At 49.7% G+C, this 19,232-nt stretch overlaps 2 protein-coding genes across 5 annotated transcripts in view; both read right to left on the reverse strand.

The window, feature by feature from the left end:
- The window catches only part of LOC108160247 (nephrin), a 62,253-nt gene that overhangs the window by 29,562 nt on the left and 13,459 nt on the right, over nt 1–19,232 (reverse strand). For all 4 annotated transcript variants that reach the window (XM_017294107.2, XM_033391187.1, XM_017294109.2 and 1 more), the window contains exons 2-8: nt 16,827–17,183; nt 9,416–9,568; nt 7,174–7,347; nt 4,883–5,036; nt 4,673–4,809; nt 2,183–2,350; nt 1,940–2,071 (exon numbers count right to left, since the gene is read on the reverse strand). In XM_017294107.2, coding sequence (XP_017149596.1) covers nt 1,940–2,071; nt 2,183–2,350; nt 4,673–4,809; nt 4,883–5,036; nt 7,174–7,347; nt 9,416–9,568; nt 16,827–17,183 — 1,275 coding nt within the window. The remainder of the gene's footprint in view (nt 1–1,939; nt 2,072–2,182; nt 2,351–4,672; nt 4,810–4,882; nt 5,037–7,173; nt 7,348–9,415; nt 9,569–16,826; nt 17,184–19,232) is intronic.
- LOC108160248 lies at nt 358–1,815 on the reverse strand. The gene has a single exon (XM_017294110.2). The coding sequence runs from the start codon at nt 1,711–1,713 to the stop codon at nt 580–582; it is 1,134 nt and encodes a 377-aa protein (XP_017149599.1). The 5' UTR covers nt 1,714–1,815; the 3' UTR covers nt 358–579.

Genomic DNA, 19,232 nt, shown 5'->3' on the forward strand with positions numbered 1-19,232 from the left:
GCTGCCACTCTGTGATGTTGGCCAGTGAAATTAATTAGCGCTGCAGGAGGGCCGAGAGCGCTCACAAAGGCAGTGCCGGGGACCAGCAACGGCAACTCGGATGACTGGCTGACTGGATAAGCCGAAACTAGAAATCGCAATTATTAATAAGCCACGTCACCCCCGCCCATAAGCGCTCTTCCACTCCCCCTTCAGCCGGATTTTCACCCCACTCATTCCAGGTACCCTCCGATCCCTCACTCCATATCGTATTTTCTATCTGTTTTCCGTATGTTTTCCTTTACGAATGCCGCACATAATTGAGCCAAATAAAGATTGACGTCGAACACTGGATAATGGAGTCGCAGAATACTTGCATTTGTTGCGTGGCGACAGCCGTGTCAGGTGTGAGGCCTGTCATCTAATTGGACCTTTATTTGTGTCCTTCGAAGCATGAAGAGTGGGTAGAGAATGACTGTCTATGTGTGTGTGTGTGTGTGTGTGCACATGAAGGATTTATTATACAAACAATTTCATAAAGAGAGCGACACGAGCGAAAGACATACACAGAGAGATTTTGGGGGATCCCGAAAGTCAGCCCTAAAGCAGCCCACAGCTGGTGAAGAGTAGACCACGGCTGAGCTTCCCGTTCTTGGTGCCGTAGCTCTGGATGCACTCGCAGATTTTGCTGCCCTTGACAATGCGTCCGAACCCAACGCGAGTGCCATTCACGACCGTGAGCGGCTTGAAGGATAAGGTAAAGGACAGGTGCTCGGGAAAGCCCGAGCAGTGCGTTTTGCTGAAGGACAGCACATGATGGTATTGGCCATGATCCATAACTTTGGCGTCGTACTCGATCGGCTGATGGAGCAGCGAGTCCTCCGTGAGCTGGAGTTCCGCCTCCAGCCAGAGATTGGGAAAGAGACGCCTCACGAGGAACTTGCTCGGCTGATTGCACAGGCAGGAGCGCACTATCTGGAGGACCACGAGGGGGGCGGCCTCCGTGTACAGCTGCACCACGATCCTGCCCAGCGGTCGGGCATCCTTCAGGTACATGTCTAGGTAGATGCGTGGCCGGAAGAGGCGCTTGCGTTCCGCATCCGTTTCCGGCAGCTTGATCTCAAAGTTCTTGTACTTGGCCAGCGCCTCCACCGGAAGTTGCAGCGGTATCTCTTCGATTTTCTTACGCTTATTGCCGCGCCGCGTCTCCGTGCCGAGGCCCGAGTCCACAATGCTATGCACGTCCAGCAGGCGCTTGCCAAGATCCTTGTTCTCGCGCTCCAGACGCTCCAAATTGGCAATGGCCACCGGAAGGCCAGACATGGCGTACACCTTCTCGTAGCGGAAGGGATTGACGGCGCCGTGGGTGCGCATGATGCGCGAGATCTCCACCAACAGCTGGATATTCTGCTTGGTGCGGTTCATGAACACATACGCCTCGTCCCGCAGTCCGTTGATGCCGGTGACGCGGGCGGCCTGGAACGTGGGCGGCTCTGCGTCCAGCTTGCTGACGGCATTCTTCACCCGCTCCCGGTGCGTTCTCCACATCTTCTTGTGCATGGCCAATTCATGCGACACATGCTGCGCCTTCAGCGCCTTCCTGACCGCCTTCTTCTTCTTGCTGGCCTCCAGATCGGCGGCCTGCTTCACCTCCTGGGTCAGTTTCATCAGCTCCCGTGTCGAGTCGGACAAGCAGAGCGGGAACTCGGAATATTGCGGATGTTCTGATGCCATTGCAAAAAATCGAAACAAAACTCAAAATAGCAACAAAAAAAAACTAAACGAAAGAAAAGTTTACGCCAAAAAAGTTACACGAATAAAAGTGAAGTGTGGGGAAAACACAATCTGATTTCGTCCTGTTGAAAGGCATTAAACAGGACAAAACAACAATAACAGCAACAACGACTAGAAATTCAGATAGTTTTGGCTGTAAGCTGGGGATTTTTGTGGGGGGACTTACACAGAACATTGATCGTGTGGGTGGAAACCACGTTCTCCGTCAGCTGCATATTGAGGCCGTGGCAGATGACGACCAGGGACCGCTTATGGGGCTCCACGATGGCGGTGATGTTGGAGGTGCTCGTCCAGCCGCCTGCAATGACAGAGAGCGACAGCGACAACGACAGAGACAGAGACAGAGACAGATACAGAGATGTAGATGAATGGTTATATGAGAGCAGGGGGGCCAGCTGTTGCCACTTACCTTCGGGGCTGATAGTCTTGCTGAAGGTGGTGTTGCGCACCTGCCGTCCGCCCACCATCCATTTGATCTCAGCGGGTGGATTCGACGGCGCTGTGGTGCATGTCAGTGGCACAATATCGCCGACGCGCGCCTCTGTGGGTCCCATCACGGTGACGTGGGTGGGTGCAACTGTGTGTGTGTGGGATGGTAGAATGGGATAATGAAGAAGGCTTCCACAACGCGGCGCATAAATATTTCACAAGTAGATGTGCCACAGAAGCGCTGCCTCAGACACTGCTACTTATGGAGAGTATCCTTGGCATACCAGACGCCCCTTAGAGCTCTCTATACACTTTCTGAGGGTATTATGAACCTAACTATAAGCGTGTTTCCTGTGCCTCTTCGGTTTCAAGACAATTAACTCTGGTGCTGCACAGACAGACCTCTTCCCATCCCATTTTTGTATATCTTTTGAGGTAATCCTTCGGATTGTCTTAAATGTCAGTTTGCTTTGTCAGGCCCAGTATCTCTATATCTTTATCTCTGTATTAAATATCAAGGGTATGCAACTCTTCGTTACTTTCGTACCACTAAGCCTTTCTTTGCTGTTTCTCTAATAGCTTTTGAAGGGGCAGGGAGATTGCTGCTGCTGCTGCTGCTGCTGCGGCTGCTGCTACTTCTCCTGTATGCAAATTATGACTGAGTGACTGACAGGTGTCCGTCCTTCCGTCCGTCCGTACTGCGGGAGTGTTTCCGTGTCCCTACCCTGCTGTGCCGCGCCGGTTTGCGTCGAGCAGCTATTACCTAATGCCAGTCTCGAAATGGAGAAGTGCCAGCTGCAGCATCTGCTGCTGCCTCCGCTCTTGATGGATAAGTGCATATATTACGCATACGCAGCGTTTGCCGTTCGTTGTCTTCAAAGAGGGAGATGGTGGGGAGGTTCCTCCTGGACTCTCGATAGATGTTCCGCATATAAATAAACATTATGAATTCTTAACTTCTCGCATCCTTCGTCAGTCCGTGATGCTCCATACATCTTCATTCTAGACACAGATATCGCGTGGGGTGGGGGACGCTGGTGGGAGGTGTGGCAGCAGGATTGCTGATGCCGAATGTGTGTGTCTTGCTGCCACGTCTTCGGTTTTTTGTTGTTTTGTCGAGGAGTTGTGTGCCACATTCGTTATACATAAATAATGCGTGTGTGTGCGCTAGAAGCCAGAAGTGAGCCATCCGCTATCTGATGCTGGCTACCGGATCTCTGCCACCAAATGTGGCATACTTATTGGGGCAAGATGGGGGAGGCCTGACCTGCTTCCTCACTCTGATTGGTATGCGCATAAACAGAAACTGGACAAGTTTTCGCCTCCCTCGAGTTGGCCACTTAAAGAAGGGTAGCGTTGATAAGTGAAGCACACACATATGCCACATGCCACATGCCGCATGCCGCATGTGCTTAAAGACCCTGTTCTTCAGGTAAAAGATGCCAATTTCAGTGGCGACTGCCGGAGATACTTGAGATTTGAATATCGCGGCACCCGTTGAGCGGTTGCTTAGGCCCCCAAGTGCCTCCAGTCTTCGGTCTTCAGTCTCCTCATTCATTTACATGTTAGAAAGCACTCACACACACGCGCATACATATGCATAAGCAGAAGTCGCAGCAGCAGCAGCAGCAGCAGCAGGAAGAAGATGCAGATGCATATGTGCTTGAGGAAGGGGCATGCAAATGCATGCATGGGTCGGGGAGACTTTTGTCTGTCCGAAGTGTCGCTAACGACTTTGGCAACGCGTCTCCCCACCACCCCACCACCCCACCACCCCACTCTACCCATTGCCTGGCTTTGTGTCGCCTGATTGCAATTGTTGTAACTCTAACAAGCTGCTGGAGCAGCCAGGGTTGCCAACGCTATTTGGCACTTGAAAAGAATTTGCATTGCTTGATTTGACAAAGCCAAGTGGCGAAGAGGGACACAGAGAGAGAGAGGGAGAGGGAGAGGCTTTCAAAGTGCAAACTTAAGCTTAATTGCAAAAGAAAGCAACAGCGGAACGGAGCGGAGTGGTGGAGGCTGTTGCCAGGCTTATTTCAGTCATGCATCCACCTCTCCTGCCTGCCTCTCTTTGTGTGTGTGTGTGTGTGTGTGTGTGTCGCGTGCCAAAATGCTGTACGGGGTCTTGTGCTAGGGCTCTTGTGGAATTTAGAGGATGTTGCAGTCATCCCAGGCTGTTGACAGACACACACACACACACATACCCAGGCGAGTCCTCTTTCCTGTCGGTCTGTACAAATATGCATGATGAGTGGGTTGGGGAGCTTTGAGAGCCTGAGAACTATCAGATATCCTGTGTACACGATCCCCTGGTATTTGATTGCCTCCCCCGCCTCGTTTCGCGTTTTCTGTGCGTATAAATATGAGCCGAGCCCCATGTGCAATTAGGCATTTAACCCCGTAGCCGCCTGCAGGAGACGACATCCTTTGATGGCTCCATTACAGCGTTACGCGGGGCTCTACTTACACAAAACAGAGAGATCCACTTCCGCCTTGAGCGGCGTCTGCGACATGACGTTGCTCGCCTCGCAACGGAAGCGGGCCTTGTTGTCGCCAGCCTCAGCGGTAAACGCATATATATTCTCCGACAATCGGCCAGCGGTTCTAGGAGAGGGGGGGATTTATGTACATACCACATATATAGATATTCACATCGCAGGGTATTCCTGCTACTCACCTGTAGGCCATGCGTATCTGGGATCCGTTCTTGTACCAAATGAGCTGTGCGGGCGGATTGCCACCGCGACTGCGGCACATAAGCTCCACGCTCTGGCCACGCCTCAGTGTGTCGCCCTGTGAATAGCCCTCGATATAGGGCGGCCCAGGGGGATCTACAAAATCGAAATCGAAATCGAAATGGAAATGGATTGCTGTGTTTACAGTTGGCATATTTAATTGCAACTGCTGCTGCTGCTACTGTCCCGCAAATAAATTCAATTTACACCAAATGTAAAAAGCAAAATGTGGCCAGAGGCGAGAGAGAACAGAATTTGTGGGCAATTTTTAATTGCTGTGTTTGCATGTAATCCGCTTGTGCGGTCATATGCATTATATTCCGATTTCTCTCGTTTATATTTTACCCTTGATAAAAGAGTATTACGATTTGTAGAAGATTTTGACAAAACGGAGCCTCGAAAATACTCCAACAATCCGAATATACTTGAAGAGTTTTCATACTCTCACTCCTATTCATATGTACATCATAGTACTTGAATGCTGAAGCACCTATTTTTATTCTCACAATTGTCTTGTTATTGCCGTCCGAAAACTAACTGAAAAGCTCTCGCATGCATAGCCTAAACCGCAGCTGCACACGAATACAGCAATGCCTTCGCTTTTTGCATTCGGACCGTCGCTCGCCTGATCTTCCGATTCCCTTTTGCTCGACTTCGTTTCTTGGAGTTGACTTGCTTGAAAGAGCAAACAACTTTTCATTGTTTGCTTTTCGCCGTCTCTCGTGCACATGAAGATTTCTCTCTAGATTCGCATGTATTGAATTTTCTTTGAGTGAATGAATAAAGGAATTTATCTGATTGTAATCTGCAGGGGGCTCGCATCGAGACTCGAAGAAATCACTCTTTACGTAAGAGCATCAAAAGCTTCGGCCATTGAATGGTGGTCTTTTTCTCTGTGGTTTTTTCTTTGTTCTGGGGGCGTCTGTAATTTCACTTGTAGTGGGGGCGTCACGCTGGGCGGTTAATAATAGTGTAAAATGCCGCAAAACAGTGCAGTAATACAGGGACACCGACAGGGGGACGGACGGACAGTTGGAGGGAGCAGCAGGCTGTATCTGGCCGAAGGGAAATTTGTGTGTGTCACGGGGAAATTCTACGTAGATAAATTCCGTTATCAATACGCTCCGTGGGGTCGAATATTTTCCCAAAACTGCCAACTCTTATCCGGCGTTTTACGGAAAATGGCAATCAGCTTTCCGCACAATTCTCTTAATACATATTTTTCGCTACAGGTGTCCTTTATCAGAATTTGACAGGCGGTCAACCGTGTTGAATCAACAGCAGAAGCCCAAACAGCAGCAGCAGCAACCAGAAGAGGCATAAAAGCTGCCACACAACTACACACACCCGCGTATAGGCGGACACATGGGGCAGATACAGTTATGCAGCGGAAAATTAAATTAAAATCACTTGAAATATTGTATGACGGAAGGCAAGGACAGGAAGGATGGGCAGCAAGGAAAGCAGACCACACCAGACCAGACCAGACCAGACCAGACCAGACCAGGCCGAGAGATGCAATAATAGCGGCATAATTAAGGCCCAAAACGAGAGAGAGAGAGAATATAAAGCTCTGCTGTACACCCTGCTCCCCCACTCCACCAGGCGATGCAGATAGCGTGAAGCGATTTCTTTCCGGGGTTTTTTTCCCCCCTCCAATTACAACGTGCGACGCACGGAGGCACGAGGCACATTCGAAACGGCCGAAAGGATGGCAGGAGTGGAATGGGGGGAGGGGGGGTCAGCAGTGCCATTTGCCATTTGCCAGCTGGCTATGCATAAATAACAAAACATAATTAATTTGAATGTACGTTTGGGCGGGCTGTGCAGGTGGAGGCAACAATCAATAAGAGAACTCCTGGCAGCCCCACAATGGGTGAGATTGTGTGTGTGTGTGTGTGTGTGTGTGCCGTGCTGTGGCACAGCTGTGAGGCACATTAGAATTTAAAAACTAATTAATACGCGTGCCAATTGCGCAATTAGCGGCCTTGATGGCAAAATGGCAGCCGCATGGGGTACCGTGTCCGTGTCCGTGTCCGTGTTCGCGTCAGGCCCGAGGTGGAGCAAAAAATCACCATGGAGCACAGCCTGCCGCTGCCAACATAGGCATGCACGTTTGTTCAATTGTATCTCAAATTGAGACAGCTAATGAGGTCGCATCCCCAGGACACTCCAGGACTCCACTTCAACCCCGCTCAAATCGTTAGATGCGGAAGCTGTGGCGGCTACTCACACAACACGGACAGTTGCACGGTGGCACGCATGGGCATGTCCGGGGAGAGGGCCTTGTGCTTGGCCTGGCACGTGTACTCCGTGTAGTCATCATCGGGTCCCGGCTTCAGCTTCAGGCTGGACGTAGTTGTCCAACGTTTCGGTATGGCTTCCTCCACCAGATCGTCGCGTTTTTCTGCAAGCACAAGACACAAGAGACAATTTTTAAGTCACAGATCACCATCAGGGTTGCCCCCCTTTGGGGTTGCGGCTTAACATACGAGTACATACAATATTTCTGACATCATTTTTTTCATTTCAGTTATAAATTGTGAATGTGGGCCGCATCTGCGCTGGAAAATATTGGCCCTCAAAAATGAGTGTGTCCCAAGCCAAACTATCGTCGTGGATGTGCCACTGTCCGTGCCCCTGTCTGGGGGTAATCACCACAAAGATGGCCGTCTGCCCACATTAACCGCCATTTACGCGTCTCCCTGCCACACACACAAACACACACAAACACACACGCACACCCACCCACCCAGAGGCACATGACCCACCATTCTCTGACAGCTTGCAAATGATACAAGAACCAGAACCCCCACACGCCACCCCCCACCGTACAAAACTGCCCATTGTCGTAAACCCTCGTTTGCGTAGCGGGAGAATGGAGTCCTGTTGCAGGACTCGGGTTCAGTACGGTCCGGTCCGGTTGGAGATCCTGCCTGCCTGCCTGCCTGCCTGCCGCAACATATTGCGTCATAAACATAATTCATCATGCAGCTTCCTCGGCTTCCTTCCGCTGCCCACATTTCCTTGCGGACTTTCCTACATTTTAACGCCGTTTTGCGAATTTTCTTCTTTTATTTTGTTGTTGTTCTGGCCGGGCCCTTTGTTTTTTATATGTTTTGCCCCAAAAAAAAAGAAGAAAATTCCATCATCATCATCATCCTCTTATGGCGGCCATCGTTGTCTACGCTTCACATTTTGGAGCGTTTTTAACGCGCCAGTTGTGCTAAAATGATTTCGTTAGTCGCCAAATGACAGTCGCCCCTGGCCTCCACCTCCAGCCACCCACAAAAAGGGGCATCATCCACATCCTCACTCACACACCCCCACCCACTCCCACATGTAGGGGGCCACATACCCATAATCATTATGAAAATTAAAAGTCGTGAAGGCGGCGGCTAAACGCCGTGTGATGGTGCCCCAAACACTGGTGGCGTCGGTGGCGTCGGCGGCGGATCCCTCAGCCATGCTGACATTTGCATTTTTCCATATTTTCCGAGGCAGCCAGGCTCTCTGTTTTCCAATTTGCCAACTGCCCGGCAGCGGCTAAATGACAAGGCAGAAAAACACGGGTATCCCCATGCCACAGAGCCGCACAGCCGTACAGCCGTACAGCCGTACAGCCGCAGAGCCGCACAGCAGATAAGGGCAAAACATCGACAGTCGACGCTTTGTTGGAGTATAAAATTATTATTTAAGCACCGTCATCAAGCCGAAAGTCAACGTCCATTTCCCTGACTCTCTCCCCCTGTCAGACCCTACCCTCATCGCCTCCACATGTGGCATGGCCGAGCGGTTGACAGCCTGACAGCATTTGCCCCACCTTCACGGGGAATCCGGTTCATCCGCACTTATACCTAACAGATGGCGGAGAGGCTGGAGAAAGGGGCAGGGCATGCCCCAAAAACCCATTTACACATTTCGTATTCTGTATTCTATATACTATATCCCTACCCGCGCTAATAGAAGTTGCCCCCTCCCTCGCCCCACACATAATCCCACTCCTTGTTTTCCGTGTTCGGTGCGAAATTAGCATCCGGAACAATGCCATTGTTGTTGTCCGATTAAATTTCATTTTCCACTTTATTTTAAGCATAATCCCTTATTCTTAGAAACTGCGTGGTAGAGGGAAAATAGTAGGAATATATCTTTAAGATTTAAGATATATATTATCTACTCGATAATCGGCTGTCATCGGCTCCGATGCGACTTCCGGTGCGATTACTTATAAAATATATATCTTTTTTTTTTTACTAAGGTCTAAAGGTAGAGCCGCAGCCCTTGCCGCGGATCACAACGTTACAACGTTTGTCCATCTTCCATGCTCTGGGTACTTGCTTATATTATTATTTCCTAATGGTAGAAAGTGTATTCGAGCATCGCTGGGTCTCAGCGAGTCCAGTCTTTCGCATTTCTGGCGTAGACACATTCTATTAGTTGTCCCCGTGGGGACACCATCGGGGAGTAGTACTAACCTGGCTTGTATTCCACGTTGCCGCGATACCAGACAATTTGAGCCGCCGGCTTTGCATTGGCCACAATGCACTTGAGCTGCAGGTCCTGATTCTCACGCACCTCCACCTTGGAATTGTGGCTGTAACCTTTGATCTCGATCGAGGCGGGTGCAGCTGCAAGCGGAAAGAGAGAGTGGGAGTGAGAACAATTAGAGGTTGCAACAACAGGCTGTACCGAGTATATAAGAGGGTGTATGTGTAAGAGTATGTATTGGAACCAAAACAAAGGACTACAGAGCTTTGCTTATTATGGTCACAATGGCATTGCCACGGGAATGGGAATGGGCATGGGCGTGGGCGTGGCAGTGCCTAATGCATTGTCTGTGTATGTGTGTGTGTGTGTGTGTGTGTGTGGGAACATAGACGACATTGTTGTTGAAGGCCCAGGTTGAATGGCCGTGTGGCAGCCTGTGACTGGAACATGTCATGGAGGACCCAGAGAAAAGCCAGCCAAGTCTCGCTCTGCCATGCTCTGCCATGCTCTGCCCTGCCCTCCTCTCCTGGTCTCCTCGTTAATGTGTTCAAATATGAGTTTCAATATTTGCACACCCGAAGAGGAGTGGGGTCCCCGAGTGGGAGCCTTGGCAAACTGTTGAAATATACACGACGAGGCGACGAGGCAACGAAACAATGCCCCGAGTCGAGTCGTTGGCTCGGAGAGTGGGTGGTTGCACGCGTACGAATGCAGCACAGATCCAGAAACAAACAAACGAACGAATGAACGAGGGGGTGAGCTGGTGGGGGGGATGGAAACACAAACACGGAGGGAACGTGGATAAAGTTAAGTGCACGTGTGCATTATTTTAATGCCACCTGAAGGAGTTTTGGGTACCAGGACGCAGGACGCAGGACGCAGGACGCAGGACTCAGGACCTGGCCATTGCCATTGCATTTCCTTGTGCAGCACTAAGCAAGGGCCTACGCCGCCGCCGCCGCCGCCCCCACACTCCTCCTTCCAGCAGCTCGTACACTCGCAGCCACAGCAACGTTGTTTTTGGAGCATTTTTTAGCCCCTAAACGAAGGAGATGTGCATGGTAGTTCGCTCAGTGTAAGGCAAGCCAGGCTGCTGCTGTTTGCCTCAAGTGAAGAAAGTCGTGCATTTGACATGCAACATATGTTGCCGTCTGTTGCCTCCGCGAACTCCGCTCCAGAAGTTGTTGCATGCTAGATGAATGCTTAATGTCGCACAAGAAGTGGTTAGGGAAGACTGTACTCCTCGCTGGGAATGGGGCATGGAGCATGGGAATAGAGAGTGTAGGGTGCTTTACTCGGTCTGGTGTCTGAAACGTTGCCATGCGTTGAGGTAATTGCTTTTGTGGGAGCCGCAAATGAAATCAACACCGCCAAAAGGGACCAGCCTTATGCCTTTGATTTGTTTTCGGATCGCCAGCGGCGGCTTTTGTGCACAAAATTATTATGCACAAATCAAATAGATAAATGAAATTCCGCAATCAAGGGACCCACATACACACACGTAGACAAAGGCAGATTCTTGGAGCACAACATTCCGCTCTCATAAGCATAATTTGTGTCGCTCTACCGTGGTTTTTGGGGTCCTTTTCCGAGGACGCTTTGCTGATTGTACACTCTACACTACCGTACCGCACCGCATGAGGGTGTCCCTTGAGGACACCCAAAAGGTGGAATGTACATATTTAATAAGCTTTACATAGTTTTCCGTTCAAGGGGCGGCCATCTGCTGCTGCTCCACAACTTTTTGGGGCGCCTAAAGACAGTTTTGTTTATGAAGGAATTGTGCGGGGGAAGGGGCAAAGAAAGTTGATTGATTTGATTAAACTTTCTCTAATAATATCACTAGGTAATGGAACTTTCCAATCTTACCAAAAAATAATATATCTTTCAGCATTGAAAGCAAGAAAGTCTCTCTCTTTATTTTGAAGCAGGAAAGCCAGCTTTCATTTCCAATTATCTGGCACTCCCTTGCAAGTACTCCTGCATCCCTGCTGCAGAGTTCAGCAGGATATGGGGATGCACTCCTCTGGTTATTCTGCTGTCTGCCAGAGGTAATGCCAATGGCAACATGAGATCATCAGGCAGGCATCTCCAGGCAGCCCTGACTAAAGGCTTTGTGCCACCAAAATTGGTGTCGCCTCACCAGGGTACGGGTACGGGTACGGGTACGAATACCAACCCTCGCGGGCGTGGGATGGGGTTACGTGCATTGAAAATTCATATTTGGCACATCGGCGAAGGGGTGAAGGAGGATGCGGCGGTACAGCGGTGTGTGTTGCATAGTTAAAAAGCGAAATGTATGCACAATATATGATTTTTCCGTGCACCTAGTCCCGGCAAATGCAACTCGATTTATGCCAGAGAGCGTGTCCTGCACTCCTGAGGAGGCGCTGCAAGGTAACAAAACCTGTGGCAGGGTCACGGATATACATACACATTGGTGTGTGTGCATTTTTGATTGGTATGCAAATTGTATTTGATTATTGACATATGCATGACTACGGCTGGGGTGTGTTTGGGTGCGTGGCGGGGCGGGGCTGCGGTGCAGTGTGGAACGGTACTGTTGGGAGTTTTGCTAAAGGACAATAGAAATAAGAATATAGACAATACGTAGGTGCTATCTACCCATCATCTGCAGACCATCATTCGATGGAGAACTTGGGCCTGCCCCGAGGCAATGCACTGGAGGAGTCCAGCATCTGGACGCATGCGACATGTGGGGCGTGGTCCCCAGTTGTAGCTTCTCCAGATCCTATTAGCCAGTAGTGCATGCTATTGGCTCCAGCCTTTGTTTCTGGTCTTTGATGGCTGCTGAAGTGGGACCCTTTGTTTATAATTGATCGGGTGTGGGCAGGTCCAGAGACTCTCTAAGGCTCTCTAAGACGCGGCCCATTGCTAGTGGCAGTGCCAGGGCTTGCCAGCACCGCCTCTGCTTTTGGCTCTGACTCTGGCTCTGCCTCTGGTCTTGATTGGTGCCCAGGTGGCAAGGCAATGGAGAGTCTAGTGTAGCCCGGCTGTGATGGCCTTTTATTCAATCCGAGCTTACGTGCTAATAGATAGTGGCACACATCGAAACCATTGAGCCATTGAGTCCTTTGTGCCCTCCTATTGGATCGCCTGTGGGCAGTCCAGACAGCCTCTCAGTGACTAAGTTTCTTCGGCTGGGCATCAAATAATTTATGCAACAATGGATGCAAGAACGCTTCTAGCTTCTAGATACTAGAGCACCATCTCCGCCGGGTTCCTGCCTGGGGAGGAGGTACACAAAGTGCAATTTGCCATGAACATTGGACTCTCATTCTACCCTCTCTCCCCTAGGGGGAGGACACACCAGCGCTAACCCACTAATAGTACGCCTCATAAAAGTTTTATGCGCTGAAATACTTTCCAAGCCCTACTCCATGTCCTCCGCCAATCCACGTTTAACCCGGTCCCAGTCCATCGCCCGAAAGGAAAGCCAGAGTTTGCCATTTTTTTCGTTTGACGTCAACTTTTGAAGGCAACAGCTTGAGGCGGGAGGTGGGAGGTGGGAGGTGGGTGGCGGTTGGGCGGGTGGCTAGCCAATGCTGCTTGAGCCATTTCGGGACACTGTCACACCCGAAGTGCGGGCCCCAAGACGGCTGGGTCCGTGGAGTGGACTGGCTTTAAGGTCAGCTTCACATAACAAATGCCGGGCGATATTTCTTCGGGAAAGCTGAGAGATGAAAACTTTCCTCATTTGCACTTCAATTACAAGACAAGGGGCCATCCCGAAGGAGCTCGGAGGGCAGGCAGGAGGGAGAGAGTGTGTGTGTGTGAAAAATGTGCAGACATTTGAGAATCAATGAAGTGCGTCTATTGGCCAAAATCCGCATTCGGTAGAACTCCTCCGAGTGGGTCTTAAATTTGTGCAGCTTTGTATTCAAAAATATATAACTTTCAAGAGGCAGAGAGCGGTTTGAATCGGGGAGGTGGCTCTGGATATCGTAGAAGTATCCATTCTTTGCCTGGATTTCGCATTGCCATTGTGTGGCCCGGAGCCCACCCCTGCCACCCCTGCCACCCCTGCCACCCGTACCACCCGCTGCAGCAAAAACTTTCAACTCTTCCCTGGACTACAGGTCTCCTCGCACTGGACATGGACATGGGCCGTAGAGAGGAGAGCCTTGCGGCATATGTGTTTTTGGCTCCATTATTCCACTGGCTTTTTTCCTTTTTCTTTTTTTGTGGGTCTTCTGTTATTTTTGGAATTTTTTATTTAAAATTAATGGCATGCGAAAATGTTCTGTAAATTTCCATAAATTTGCAGGTGGACTTTTGTATGCAAAAGTTCTTTACTTTGCCAAACTTATAATCTAATTGCACCCTCACGTACATACATATACACTATACATATATACCATGTGCGAGTATACATATGTAGGTGTGTGTGTGTGTGTGTGCGTGAGCAGAATAATTTCAAAACTTTTACATAAGCACGGGACCTGGTTACACCCAAATTGGCTCCCACAGAAGCTTTAAAACTTGGTCTACAAATTAAATTTTGGTCAGGGACAAAAGGTGAATGAATTTAAATATTAATGCAGCATCTGGGCAAAAGTTGTAATGAAACAAAGAATGAATTGACTAATTCTGGGAACCGAATATGGGTGATAGGTGAACAAATAAATTCGAAATTCTCTCTAATTGGTAGAAATCAATCGGAGCTTCTGAAGTACTAAACACATTCTCCTTCCACATAATATTTTGTAAATATTTTTTGCATTTCTCGGTCACCTTGTTGGGCACTTTTGCTACAATAAATGGAATATATTCTCATATAAAACTCAGACTCTAGTCTCACAACTGCATTGCGGACGCGGTGGAATGAAAAATTCTTGCGGTTACATCGTGTGGCCCATGCCGGAGGAAATTCACTTAGAGTCCCCACCAGACCACCCCATTCGGTTACAGAAATGAATGAAAATCACCTTTGGGGATAAATCAAATAAATTTAATTCGAACTTAATTGAATTATTACGCATTTGTCCCCATTTCCCCTTGGCTAATTGCTGCAATAATGTAGCACGTGCCCCATGCCACGTATTCGCCTACTTTGTAGGACCTAATGCCCGGGGAGTGGAGGACAGACTCATGTCATCTCCACTGTGACCCAGGAGCAGGGGCTGAAGCCAGAGCCAGAGCCAGAGCCAGACAAGCATTCCTTCCATTACAAAGCAAAGGCGAAAGGGTGTGGCAAAGGGAGGTGTTGCCGGGGCACAAGTATCCACAATTATGACAAACATTCCGTGTGAGGATGCAGGAGGAGGCGACCTTTTGCCGCAACAACACCAGCAGCACAATTACTAACAAGCCCAAGACACATCAACCAACGACACCCAAAGTCCCCCTTCCCATCGTCTACGAAGGGAGTATACCCTAACAGAGGGGCACTGCACTACTTTTCTCGACATTCTGCTTGAAATCAAAAATCATCTGGTAGACATTCGGTTTTTGTTGTACAGATATTCAAGGGAAGGGTGTACGAACTTCGGTACAATCGAGATAAATGTGAGTAACGTTTTTCTTGATTTCTTTTACTCTCCTTCGAGGCTTCTTGTGCTGCTATTACACACACACATTGTCACAGCTCATGGCGCGTAATTAACTAAACAAACGTCATTAGGCATGCGCCTGTATGCGTGAGTGGGTGGCTGGGTGTCTGTTAGGGCGAGTGTGCTGAGTGCTAGCGAGCCTTGGGCTGGATACGTCCGCGTAGTACATGTGTCACCTCTCTCTTCCCCTCCCTCTCTCTCTGTCTGTCAAAGAAATTCTTTAGAATAAGACAAACGAGGCGCAGCAAATGAGTATCGCTGTCATCAAATATAGCGCAATTTCTTGAGTGATTACAACAACAGCGCAGCAATAACAACAACACCAAGACAGGTGGGGATGTGTACATTCCAAGTGATTACTCGACAATGCAACAACAAGGCCCAAAAAAGTAACAAACAAAATTAAACAGGAACAGCGAGACAGCGAGACAGCGAGACAGAACACCCAAAAACATAAAAATTCATTTCAATTCAGTTTCGCGATTGCATTCAAGGCTTCTTAAATAAAAGGTAAGGCAATCGTATATGTATTTCTTCAATTACGTTTCAGAATTTGGGAAGTGCAGAAGCTTCCAGACAACAGAAGGTAAAGAACAAGGACGAAAAGAAGAAATTCCTGCATTCCTGCGGTACTGCCGGCGGGTCGTTTAATACCACTCCATCTGTGCGGTAACTCAGCCCCTCCATTTCTCTCAATTTCCGCATTATCTCTGGTGCAAAACCACATATCCTTGAGGTGTAGTGTTCACGGGATACCATCTTGCTTATCAGGTTGCCGGCGTTTAGCGTGTCTCCCACCAATCTTGTGCAGGCTCTGCGGTCTCTTGTAAACCGCACGTCGGGCAGTCCCTTAGGAGTTGGTTTGGACAAAAGTTGACTTCTCCATTCCTACCGATGTCTGGTAGGCCCTTCTGTGCCCTTCTGTGAGTTGGCCCTGCGCCCCTGCCATCTAGCTGGGCTACGCAACTGCCTCACCTTCTATTAGATGTACCTTGCCTGCAGCCAGAGAGCGCTATCTTGCTGGTACTCTCACACTCACTCACCCCACCGCACCACAGTTCTGTTCCGTACAGTTTTCGTCTTCCCTTTCCTCCTTGATTCGTTAGCTCCTTGGAGCAATAAACTGCGCTAAATTCCATTCCTCTCGTCTCCTCTCCTCTTGTGACGTTGTTGCTGTTGCTTTCGCAAATTGCTGACAATAAATGCTGCTGGCATCGCAGCCAGCAACAGCGCCGAGTGCTGGAGCGGGAAAGGTGGAAAAGGGAGCAGAGCATCGCATTTAAATTTCACAAGCGACAATTCTCTCTAGGTGCAATGAGCAGGAAAGAGCACGACGCGCGCGCGTGTGTGTGTGTGTGTGCTGGTGTGGCGCCCCCTGGTGACAAATTCATTTGTATTTATTACTTAAATTAATTGCAGATCCAGAAAACAGTCGAATGGAACGGGACAGAGAGTGACAGAGAGAGAAAAAGAGAGAGATGTAAAGAGTGACCCAGAATGAAAAGTTACGGACTCTGTTGCTGCGAGTCCTTCTCTTTATTGAAATTAATTTTGGATGTTAAAATACCTGAAATCTACGAATAGGTGAGATCAGGCAACCCTCTAACAATGAAAACATGAGTGGACGTATACACATCGTAACGAAAAGGAATTTACTTTCCAGAATAAGCCTGGGCTGAAAAATGTTCGGATTGTGACCACTTTTGGATCTTTCATGGGACAGTCAAGGATATACGCGTACCCCGAGTGATTTGGAGGCCTTCCCTCACGGCCTCGATGTTTTGGAAAGTTTTTTCTCAGTGTAGAAGGCAATTAGCGTACTTACATATGACAGTCAGCTTGGCATTGGCTCTGATGGCGGAGTTGAGTCGCGCGGGTCCCACCTGGCACTGGTACTCCGCGTCGTCGTTGATGGAGGCATTCGAGATGCGGAGATTGTAGACGCCCTGCTTCCGGTCGCCGAGCACAGAGTAGCGCGGAAAGCCCGGGATCACGGCGGAGAAGCCCAGGGCGAAGCCGTCCTTTGTCCATTGCACGGCTCCGGCCACATTGGTCACCTCGCAACGCATCATGGCCTCGGCGCCCTCCAGTACTTGCAGATCGTGGGGCGTGGTGCGGAACTTTTGCTGCTGGGCATGGCAGGGGGCGGGGCCGGGTCCGGTCAGGGACAGGGCGATGACAGCTGAAACGCACACATAGAGCAAGAGAGAGAGAGAGAGAGAGATTCATTAGAGATGCAGTTAATTAATTGTCCTTGGGGTCATTTGTTGTCTTTGGTCCGTGGTCTGCTATTCAGGACTCCGGTCCGGACTGGGTTCCGTTCTGTGCTCTATTAAAAACGTGACTTTCTATCACGACGACTCCGTCGCCTGATGAATTATGAAATATATGTTTACTCAAAGAACGAGACCAAACCAGGCCAGGCCAGGCCAGGCCAGGCCAGGCAATGGAGTCCCGCTCAAAGCGTATCCTGACCGCAATAAAACGGGATATTCTTCAGTCCTCCCGCAGACAAGACCACGAAGGCCCATCCCCCTACACCACATACCCTATTAAGCGCATACACTCTCCCAAAAGTCCCGAGGCCCCAGCCCTAGCCCCAGCCCCAGCCCCAGCCTCAGCCGAACTTTGACCATTTTCCCGCAATGGTGAAGTTTTTCCTCTATCGCCCCATGGACAGGGGGGTCCCGGGGTCCGTTTTTTTTAATGAAAAACAAACACAAAAACCGTTTGCCGTTCCACAAAAGCCAATTGTGGGTGTGGTCCGTGTCCGCGTCCGTGTCCGTGTCCGTGTCCGTTGTCTGTTTGCCAAGACACATTGCAGTCTGCAGTTTTGGAGTTCATTTCTTCTGGCCGCCGCCGAAACTATTAAATTGTGCGCGGGGCAGGGCAGTCGTTGCGCCGTGGTTGCAGCATGAGGGAGGGGCAGAGGCAGGGGCAGGGGCAGGTGCAGTATTGCGGTTCTAGTCGCGCATCTAGAGTCAACAAAAGCATTTAACGCCGGGCCTGACGCTGCAGTGGCAGTTGTTTTTAGTGTCCTGACAAAAAGTCCCCTAAAACGACGTTGCCCACTACCCACCCCCTGTCAGCACCCACTTTTCCTGGCCATATTCCTACAGGGGACTGGCTGGGGGGGAACCCGTAAGCCATTCTTTGGAGCGAGCATTTCATTCGCGTTTTCATAAATTTTCCAGCAGAGACCATAATTTTCTGTCTTGCTCTCTCGCGTTCGCTGTGTCTCTGGCCATCTCTTTCTCTGTTTATTTATAAGCTACAAAATGCAGTATTATTAAATCTGGCCAACACTCTAGAACTTTCCACCCCCTTCGCCTACTATGCCTTCCCACAAAACTAAACTCTGGCAATGATTAATATGGTCCACAATTTGCATACGCATCATGTCTGAATGGTGGGTTTGTGTGGGAGAGGGAGCGAACCCACATAGACAGAGAGAGAGAGAGAGAGAGAGAGAGAGAGAGAGAGTGTGTGTGTGCGTGCGTGGGAGAGACAGTGATGAGTTACCACTGAAGAATGGAGGGCAGAGAGCGGAGAGCTGACATAAATGAATTTTAAATAAGGAAAATATCTTCCAGGACGTCAGGCCTCCCCCCACCCAACCGTAGTCTGGCGTTACCCCAACTCCCCTCGTTCGTTGCCAAACTCTTTACGATTTCATTATTTTCCCTTTTTTTCACTCCCTCCCCGCCCAAAATAATTTGTTTGGCAAAAGAATGTGGCAAGAACAAGTTCGGGGAATCAACAACAACTTTCGCCCCAACCCCACCCCACGCTCAAGACCCCCGCACGAGTCAGTGCCCCACGATAGATGTTGTCGAACCAGCCAGCAGCATTACGGGCAATTTATATAAATTTTCTGCGAATGGGTGTTGCAGAGGAGGGCGGTGGGCGGGAGGTATGTCAAACACAGACAGAGAGCAAACTGAAGGACCCGGGAACCCTTCCCAAGAGCAGCAACAGCGGCAGACAAGGATCAACATAACCTTTGGCCTGTCGCAAATTTTTGCCTATTTCACAGACACACACACATGAGAGGGGGTAGCGAGAGTTCATAGTTGAGTAAATTTTTACCTCGTTCTTGGCAGAATACTTCCCAACTCCTCTGCCCCCTGCCCCCTGCCCCCTGCCCCCTGCCCACGGCACAACCACCGCACCAAACATTGTTCCATGGCGCCCTTGGGTCCGTGAGTGCGAATTTGCTACGCTCCTTATT

Source organism: Drosophila miranda, chromosome 3 (assembly GCF_003369915.1).
Source record: "Drosophila miranda strain MSH22 chromosome 3, D.miranda_PacBio2.1, whole genome shotgun sequence".
Lineage (NCBI taxonomy): Eukaryota > Metazoa > Arthropoda > Insecta > Diptera > Drosophilidae > Drosophila > Drosophila miranda.

Excerpts from the sequence above, each read along its gene's own strand:
- LOC108160248 (XM_017294110.2), bottom strand. The coding sequence starts at position 1,713 with ATGGCATCAGAACATCCGCAATATTCCGAGTTCCCGCTCTGCTTGTCC.